Below are 9,909 nucleotides of genomic sequence, written 5' to 3'. Positions count from 1 at the left end.
GTGTGTGTGTGTGTGTGTGTGTGTTGCTTAGGAAGGAACCTCGGTCCTTACACATTCTAAGTATACATGCTACCACTGATTGATAAGCCCAAGCCCTGCTAATATCTTAACAAGGCTGGGAAAGAAGGTTTTAGAATCACCGTCTGGACGCTAGCAAGAAGGGTGGATTTGGGGAGCAGGTGTTTATGGTGAGGAGGACGAAGCCGTTCGCACGAGAAACACAGGCAGAACAAGAGGATACAGCTTATTATGAGAAAAATGGCAGATGTAAACTCAATAGAATTTGTAGGTCAGTTGGAAGAGATAGCAAAAGTGGGGGTGGGAGGAGATGGATACTTTGAGGATGAGATGACATGAAACATGGGAAACAGCAGACAGAGAATGGGGAGATGACCAGTGTCCTGTCAAACTGAGTTTGGGGCTTCTAAGAAACTGTCATGAGGAGGTACCAGGCAGGTAGTTGGAAAGAGACTATGGCTAAGCAGGGCTAACTTTAGGCATAGGTGGAACCCCATGTTTCAGATCCGACAGAAGTCCTAAGGAAGAGACTGCCTGGGACAGCATCCACATGATCGGGAGAACAGCTAAACTTAGAAGGCCAGCAAGGGGAAAGGTGAAGATGCCAGGGACCTTAAGTAGATGGAACAAGGCTGAGAAAGAAGAGACCAAGAGGACACGGAAGTAGTGAGAAGAGAGTCTTTAGGGAGAGAACGCTCAACACTGCCATGTGAATAGGCTGCAGAGATAGAAGCTTGCCTTCCTGTGCGTTAGGGAGGACACTGCAGTTAACAAGAGAGGGCAAAAGCCAGACCACAGGGGCCTGGACAAGGAGGAGAGATAAGAAAGAGGGTGTGTGTGTGGGGGGGCGTGTTAGTGATTGAGGTGTCCTGCCCAGGGCGCACCTCTCAGGGGGCAAGTGGGTCTCTATGAGTTCAAGGCTAGCCTGGAACACATAGCAAGTTCCAGGCCAACCAAGGATGTATTTTGAGAATTTGTCTCAAAAACAAAAACAAACAAACAAACAAGCCAACCAAAACTAAAGAAAGAAGAAAGAAACTGAGGTGTTCTGTTAGTTGGCTCACAGTTGCCATAACTTCAGGTCCAGGGGTTCTAATGTCATCTTCTGGCCTTCCCAGGCACTACACACACATAGTGCATACACTCACAGATCTCATACATACACTTCTTCACCACCCCCACCGTGTGTGTGTGTGTGTGTGTGTGTGTGTGTACACGCGCTCGCGCGCGCGCGCACGCAGGTCCATATCCCAGCCTGGAGCAACTGAGGCCAGAGGGCTAACCAGTGCTAACCCATGGACTAAATAAGGAGGGAACCTGTCTCAAAACAAACACTAAACAAAACAGAACAGAAGAGAAACCAGGGGGATCCTGGCAGGGGAGACAGAGCCAGGAAAGTGAAAGTTGTCTTGCATGAAGAATTATGCGTATTTTAAAACCAGAGTTTAAGATGGAGAGTCCTGAAACTTGTTTAAAAGCATGCATAGGGGAAAGCCGCGTAAGTTGCCTGAGGCAGGGGGAAAGCTCTACCTTTACCAGCCAGAGTCAGTGGGCATGCCTGCATGCAATGTGGAGAAGGCAGAAGAGACAACCGGGAATGAAAACGACTGACATTCTGCCCTAGAGAGCCCATCAAGGAACTTCTTTGTAGCACATAAGAGCTGACATCTGATATACTGAAGTATTAACGAGACCGCGGTCCACTTTTCCCACGTGCACGGATCTTCCGCGTAGTTACAAGAAACACTGAGCTCTCTGTTCCAAACAGCTTGTCCAAATGAACCGAAGCACGAAGAAGACAAATAAACTCTCTCCTCAAGTCAAAAAGTTACAGAGGATCATTTAATGTCGAAATCGAGTTATGGTCATTATTGTTGATCTGGTAGTTAACTTTATTATGGTTTGTTACATTTGGCTGAGTCATTCCTGGGCCCGGAGTAGAAACGGTCACGTGAGAGTAAAACATTGTAATAGCAAACTGATTAGATTGGCTTTAGAAACTACCTAGGGACGGTAACACGTAGCGAAATAAAAGTACATCTAATAGCAAGCGCCAAAGCGTTTCGAGGGAAGACAGCCCGGGAGCACGGAACCTGGAGCTTGCAAGCCCTACCTGGGGCCTGGGCGCAGCAGCCGAGCGCGCTCAGAAGGGCGAGCAGCAGTCTTAGTCCCGCTAGCCGGGCAGACCCCCGAGTCCTGGGGCGGGGTAACTCCGCAGCCCATACAGGGGCTCCCCCCGTCTCCAGACGAGGGCACACCCTAAGGTCCGGGAGCCTCATCGTCTGAGAAATCCAAGCTCTTCTTTGATGTAGCCCCAGGCAAACCTGTCCAACCCCTCCCCTCTCCCCGAGGGCACCGCCGATCCGAGCTGCAGAGTTGGCGGCACCCGGCATCAAGTGACCGGACTGCACCCACCTCCCTCCACCCCAATCCGGCTCCAGCAGCTTCGGGCCGCCGGCGGACTGCGCCTGCGCACATCTGGAGCGGAAAGTTCGCAACCTGAGGCCGCGCTCCGGTCCCCAGGCAACCGGGATAACCGAGGTGGACCGGAGAGCGCCTGCGCGGACGGCAGTTGGGTGAAGTCAAGTGTGGAAAACTAGGTCTTGGGGATTTTCCCTGAGCAGGAACGGCCCCTGAGCGCCTCAGGTACGCGGAAAGGAGGGGAGACACCGCGACCTCCCGAGGGGCTGGAGACTGAGAGTTTATCCCAGGAAGCCGGGTCTCAGGGAGGGTTCATAAGGACATCCTTGAACGGGGGTTTGACGGCGAGGCACCTGCTTCTTTGTAGTTTCCGGCTGGGGGAAAGCCCAGGGAACGCCTTGTGCCAGGCCCTGTCGCCAGGCCACTGTTCTCACCCCATAAAACCGCGGGGCTGGACGCAGAGCACCCTCTGCCGTTTACAAGAACCGGGGCTAGCGAGAGCAGGCTGCCTGCTCTGTCACGGATGACCTTCCATCCAAGGCTGTTTCCACCTCTTCCAGATCAGATATGGGTGTGGAGGAAAGCCAGTGGCAGAACACCTATGTCACGTTCACGTTTTGGTCCTCGGGGCTTAGCAATGTCTGGCATGTGATCATCACTCCTTAAATGCTTATTGAAAGAATGCCCCGGCACATCCAGCACCACAGTCCGGAGAAACGTTTAAAGGGAACGTGGGTAGGCCAAACGTACAGTTTACTCTAGCAGCCAGGAATGAACCTCAGACAGATTCTTCACATGTATCTGGTTTAAATCTCCCTTAGGCTTCGGTCCAGGCCCTGAATGGCTGATCTCCAGTTGGCTCCACATCTGCCTGTGGGCGTTATGTTCCCACATAATAAAACAGAAGCTCCAGGGCTCCACTCAGCTAAGCGTGACCCTTTTGAACAAAGTGACTCTTCCCAGCGGTCCTCGATGGGACATTTGAGGAACGATTTCCAGCAGAAGCCTTGGAGCAACACAGAGCCGGAGCAGGAAGACGATGCCTCCACTCACTCCAAAAGGAACATCTGCACAAAAGCCCGCAGGCACTCCTGTCCCCACAGTGTGAGAATCAGCCAGCAGGGCACAGGAAGCAATCCCCAGGGCCAAGGAAAGGGTTTATTTTACTTGTCAAGCCCTCAACCCCGGTATCCCAAAGCGAATGACCAGGACTTCATTCCCTTCAGGAAGAAACGAGTTGGGGTGGATCGGGCATACCCTCTGAAACCCATGGTCCACTGGAAGTCACATAGCACAGGTGAGGCAGATACTGATGGCTACCCAAGACTCCCTGACTCCAGCGAGTTTTCAGACAGCAACTTTGGTTTGAGGAGCTGGGTGAATTCGTCTGTGTTTGCGTCTGTGCAGGCAGAGAAGGTTGTGGCAGATCTCCATAGGACCGAATGGTCACAGATCCAAAGACTGGAAGCTGCCGGGGAGAGTTTACAGAAGGAAATCCGAAGAAAGGAGCTCCTCCTAAGGGAAAAGCTGAAGAAGACAGAGGAGGGTCTTCGAAGGATCCAGAAGGAAAAGAAGGAGGCCAGAGAAAATGAAGACAGGCAGCTACAAAGAATGATTCCACCTGCCGGGAGAGTTAGAGCTAGTAACAGGAACACCACACACGACCCCAGTTTATCCCCGGAGTTAAGGTCTGAGTTGTTCAGAGGAAATGGGAGAGAGGACCAGACTTATGAACAGGCCCAGGAAAACTCCAGTCCACTCCAGTTCTCTGATTACGAAATCCAGAAGCTCAAAAGGGAAAGGCTGATGGCGAGCAACAACAAAATTCCACAGCAAGACTCAGCAGACAAGTTCTCTCCACCTTCAGAGGAGCTGGGCACTGAACCACAGGCGACAAGCCCATCCGGATCGCCAAGCTCCTCAGCACCAGGCTCCTCAGGGTCCACCTCCTCAACGGAGGAGCCAGAGCTGGGCAAGTGTGGCCACTGCGGACGAATGTTTCTTTCACTCAGGCTGCAGAGACACTCCGCCGTCTGTGGCAAAATGCAAGGGTCCAAGAGGAAAGTGTTTGACTCCTCCAGGGCCCGGGCTAAGGGCACAGAACTAGAGCAGTACTTGAACTGGAAGGGGCCAGCCACAGCCAAGGTAATAAAAGCCTCCTAGATTTGACTTTGGATGGGGGTGCGTGTAATGGCCCACTCTGTCCTCACCGGTTTGCTTTTGGGAACCAGGGTCTTGTAGGATGGAGTGGAGAACTGAAATTTCTGCTTGCCAGTCTCTGTGATCAGAGCTTTAAGTAGGACCTTAAACTCTGTGAGAATCTTATTGTCTCTGTGGGAATGTCATTGTATCCATTCAAATATCAAGAATCAGACCTCCCCTAAATACAGAAGTATGTACACACACACCTCCTGTAAACACACACCACACACACACACACACACACACACACACACACACACACAGGCTTGAACAGTTCATACCTTTTATTGCTGTCCTCAGAGACCTGTAGTACTAGATAAATAGTCTATTGCTGATCCATAGCCCTTACTCTTGAGTTAGTTACTATCTTAACACCTTTATGAGGTGAGGTCCATATATAAATCTTACTTGAATTTCACTCCAAAGTCTAGACTTCACGATATATGTCCTTTTGATTATTATAAAACAAGCTCATGTTGGCTACACGAAAAAAAACAAAAACAAAAACATAAGAACTAAAATTAAAAACTTGCATTTTATTTTAAAAATAAATATAAAATACTTATTTTCTTGATTTAGGATGAGAAATCCTTGCTTTTTCTCTGTTACATGTTCAGTTGTCCCTACTCTTTCAAAATTAGTTCTGTTTTGATGTTCATTTAAGAGACATGTGTAAGTTTGGATTTTCCCCTCCTAGTTAGAGCATTGACACCAGAGCGATAAGGTACTTAATTGTTTTTTTTTTTTTTTTTTTTTAATCTCAAAACTATCCTTCACCTTAGAAAAATCCAAGTGGAAACCATAAGGGCTTCAGGACATCTAGCTGATCTGGCTCAGGGTTTTATGGGCTAATTAGACCCATCTGGAGACGATTGCCCCATAACCAGCCTTTAAGGGTGTGCCACCTGGTTTGTAAAATAAGAGTTTTTTTTTCTGAACACTGTTTATTTTAGAATGTATCAGAAAAACTCATTAAGTCTCTAATTTCTGTGGGGTTATGAATAAGAAAAACACTAAAGAATAAGACGATCAGGCTTGGGAAACATCCATGTCAGACAGTCTCAGGGTCACCGTATAACTCTAATAGTCTGCGGAAAAATAGAACATATTTCAGTTTTCATTTCTTCCTAAAGCACATGTGCCCTCCTAGTCCCATTTTCTTCACCCCTTCTGTCTCTCGCCTCCCTCTTTTCTCTCTCCCTCTTCCCTCCCTCGATGGCTGGCCTGGAACTCACTATGTAGACCACACTGTCCTCACACTCAGAGATCTATCTGTCTCTGCTTTCTAAATTCTGGGATTAGAGGCATGGGTCACCACACCTAGTTTCCAATTACCTCATATTAGGACTTTACAATTTAAATGTCCCCTTGGTGGAGCCTTTAAAAAAAAGAACATGAATGGGGCCTGAAGCACTGGCTGCTCTTCCAGACGAACCAGAGTTCAATTCGAAGCACCCACATGGTAGCTCACAACTGTCTGTAATCCAGCTCCAAGGGATATGACACCCTCACACAGGCAGACGTGCAGGCAAAACAGCAATGCCCATAAAATAAAAAAATAAATCATTACCAAAAAATCATATTGATGTGATGGATATTTGAAGAGAACTTATATTTATAGCGTTTACTCTCAGTGCAGTTTGAGAGATCACCACAAGAATGTCTCTCCCATGTTCTGAGATAACCTCCCTAACATCCAGCTTCAGCAGAAGTCAGCATTTTGCTCTGACGGATAATGACAGGACGGCCAGTTACTATTCTGTCCCCTTTGGTCAACCCAGCAATTCACTGGGGATTCCCTATGGCCTATCATAATAATTTATTTGGGGCCATCATGGAAAAGAACTCTGGTTAAGTTCCTAAATATAGCAGCATTGAGGCTGGCGAACACACCCCAGCTCTACCACACTGGCTTGAGGTCATGGGCCGAGCTGGGGATACGACAAAAAGGACTTGGGTTGAGCCACTCTACATGACTGCATCTCCATGCTCTTCTTCCCATGTCCTCTGAGAGCCAGACTTCCTTTATGTCGTTGTCGTTGTCTTCTGTTTTTGAGACAAGGTTTCTCTGTATAGCCTTGGCTGTCCTGTAGACCAGGCTGGCTTCCAACTCTTGGAGATCCACCTGCCTTTGCCTCCACGAGTGTTGGGACTGCAGGTGTGCGCCACCATGCCCAGCTCCTTTAAATTATCAGATATTCTCATAACATCAGCAGACACACAGCACGTCGCCTACACTGTCAGGCAGCGTGTGAGGCAGGAGCCCACGGGTCTTTGTGCTTAATGTATTAAATGTTTCAGCAGATGTAAAACGAAAGCACAGCTACTGTGCCTTGCAGTTCATTCTGGCTGGATTCTCTTAAGGTTCCTGTGCCATCTCTAAATCCGTTCCTCTCTCTTCTCAGTAAGATACGCCTGGTCGAGCCTGCTCTTTCCTTTGACAGCATTCCTTGTCATTCCCTATCACCAAGAAGTGTTTGTCTGTTTTTTTTTTTTTTTTTTTTTTATCCTCTTAAAGATTAATAGTCATTTATTTTGTGTGTGTTGCATGTTGACATCAGAGGACAGCTTGTGAGAGTTGGTTCTCTCCTTCCCCACTGTGGGTCTTAGGATGAACTCATCTGGCTTTGAGGACAGGTGTCTTACCCACGGAGCCATCTCTCTGACTAGTTTTAGGTTGTTCGTTAGACACATTTTAAAAACCATCAGATGCTAAATGATACTACATGCAGTCTGACTTCATGCTTCTCAGGTCCCTTCTTGAGTCCCCAGTTATGTGAGATGTCTTCTGGCATGCATTTCCATGTTTCTAAATAATAGGCTAATTTTCTTGATTTGCCAGCCTTCCATATTCTCTGGTAACTGCTTGTGGAACCTCACAGGTGAAGCAGTTTCAAGTCTCTCTTTCCTTTGTCTTCTCCATGATTACCTTCCTTTCCACTTTAGTTGATTACAATTCTGATTTAAAACAGTGAGATTTTACAGGACCGTTATACCATTATATATCTTCATTGATTAGCAAATTCTGCTCCTGCCTACATGTACTTGGAGTTATTTACTTAGTTTTTTTTTATCTCCTTCATTTTCCATGAATCTATATTTTAAAATTTCCCTAACTAATGTACGAGATGTTAGGCATTTGTTAATGTTTTTTGTAAGTGTCCAGATACCTTTTATAACAATCAGTTTGAGGTGTTTTTCTTTCCCCCCAAATTCTGGAAACTTCTCTTTCTCCTCCTGCTCTTTCTGGTGTGGACATCCCTTGGCTTTGGAACGTCCATCTGCTTCTCTTCTGTGTTGAATCCTGTCTTTTTCTTCTTTTCCTGATTGTTTTGCTGAAGTTTACCAACAGATATACATAGATGGTGTATTTTTATTCACAGAATTTTAAAAAAATCTCTACATAAATGCTTCCTATTTGATAATTTGGCTAGGTATAGAAATCTCAGCGGGAAATTTATTTCATTAGAACTTGTTTTTAAGACATTGCCTCACTCTGTAGGCTTGGCTGGCCTGGAACTACATAGATCAGCCTGCCTCTGTCCTCTGTTTCCATGCTTGGCCTTTTATTAGATATCTTTTTTTTTTTTAGTTGTCAAAGAGCAAATTTAATAAAAGTTATAAAAAAGAAGAAAGAAACATTTCATGATTCCTCTATTAGAACTTCTAAGACATTATTTCTTTCCAGCTTTTAGCATCCAGTGTTTACTGTTGAGAAATCTAATGTTGTTTTGATTCTGCTTCATTTTATGAAACCTGTTGTGTTTTATATCCAAAGGCTAACAGGATTTTATTTACTCCAAAATTTTAAGATTTTCAGTGATCAATTTGAAGTTCTGGCAAGCCATTTCAGTTTGAAGACTTGTGATCTTTAATTCTACAAATATCAATTGTATTATTTCTTTAATTAGTTCTTGGGCTTTCTGTCCTTCTTGAAACACGTTGCTCATATGTTGAACTTTATGGATGATTATTTGATCATTTATACTGTCCATCTGATTTCTCTCATTCTGAGAATTTTTCTTTATTATTTTGCAATGCTTCTTCTATTGACTATCAGGCTTTTAATTTATAGTTGTGTTGTTTCTGTGGTTGTTCATCTTTCATAATATGCCCCTTTTACAGACAAAAATCTTTTAAAATTAATTAATTAATTTTTACCTATATGGGTGTTTTGCCTGCCTGCAAGGAGGCCAGAAAAAGGCATGGGATCCCATGGAACTAGAGTCACAGACTAATGTGAACCACTGCATGGGTGCTGGGAATCAAACCTGGGCCCTCTGCAGAAGCACCCAGTGCTCTGAACTGCCGAGCCATTTCTATACCTAGGACACAATACTTGATATATTTTTCTGTTAAAACATTTGTTTGTGGGGGCTGGAGAGATAGCTCAGAGATTAAGAGCCCTGGCTATTCTTCCAAAGGCCCTGAATTCAATTCCCAGAAACCACATGGTGGCTCCTAACCATCTATAATGAGATCTGGTGCTCAGCATGCAGGTGTACATGCAGGCAGAACACTGTATAAATAACAAATAAATAAATCTTAAAAAAGAAAAGCTTGGTGGTGGTGGTGGGTGGTGGGTGTGGTGTTTTCAGTTCCTAGGTTTTTGTTTTTGTACTTTGGGGCCTTTTCTCTGAAGATAAACTTTCATTAGGGATCTGACAGGCACTGCCTGTTCGTTTTTTTGTTGTTTTGTTTTGTTTTGTTTTTGATTTTTATTTGAGACAGGGTCTCACTCTTTAATCCTGGCTGGCTTTGAATTCAGAGATCCCCCTGTCTCTGCCTCCCAAGTGCTGGGATTAAAGGCGTAGGCCACCAGACCACATCATTTGTATTAGTGGGTTTATTCACTAAAGGACTTCATACTTAAGTTATCAGATGTGAGCCCTGTGACTGTGGTCCCCCAAAGTCAGTGTTGGAAGGTTTATTTCTGGCTGAGTGAATCCAGAACTGTGGTCCCCTCCCAAGAGGGATGCCAGTTACTGGTGCTCTGATCTTAAAAAAGAGTCACAGTTCCGTGGTTGCTAGGTACCTTGCTCAGGTTTCCCTGCCACCAGTGCTGAGATTAACCCCATCCTTATCCTGTCTGGATTTTTCTGAACGAAAACCCACCTAGGGGTTGGAGAGCCATCTCAGTGCTTAAGAGTGCTCACTACAAAGTGGAGTTACAACCACCAGTAACTCCAAGAGAGCTGACACCTTCTCTAGGCTTTTACACACACACACACACACACACACACACACACACACACACACACACACACA

General features: G+C 45.8%; 1 protein-coding gene across 1 annotated transcript in view; it reads left to right on the top strand.

The window, feature by feature from the left end:
* Window positions 1-2,471: 2,471 nt before the first annotated feature.
* The window catches only part of Zc2hc1c (zinc finger C2HC-type containing 1C), an 8,425-nt gene continuing 987 nt past the window's right edge, over window positions 2,472-9,909 (top strand). Inside the window, exons 1-2 of the mRNA XM_055593014.1 lie at window positions 2,472-2,664; window positions 3,261-4,584. Coding sequence (XP_055448989.1) covers window positions 3,280-4,584 — 1,305 coding nt within the window. The 5' untranslated portion in view covers window positions 2,472-2,664; window positions 3,261-3,279. The remainder of the gene's footprint in view (window positions 2,665-3,260; window positions 4,585-9,909) is intronic.

The sequence above is a fragment of the Psammomys obesus genome, unplaced genomic scaffold (assembly GCF_907164565.1).
Source record: "Psammomys obesus unplaced genomic scaffold, mPsaObe1.curated_primary_1811, whole genome shotgun sequence".
Classification (NCBI taxonomy): domain Eukaryota; kingdom Metazoa; phylum Chordata; class Mammalia; order Rodentia; family Muridae; genus Psammomys; species Psammomys obesus.
This window is presented reverse-complemented; position numbering and strand designations above follow the sequence as displayed.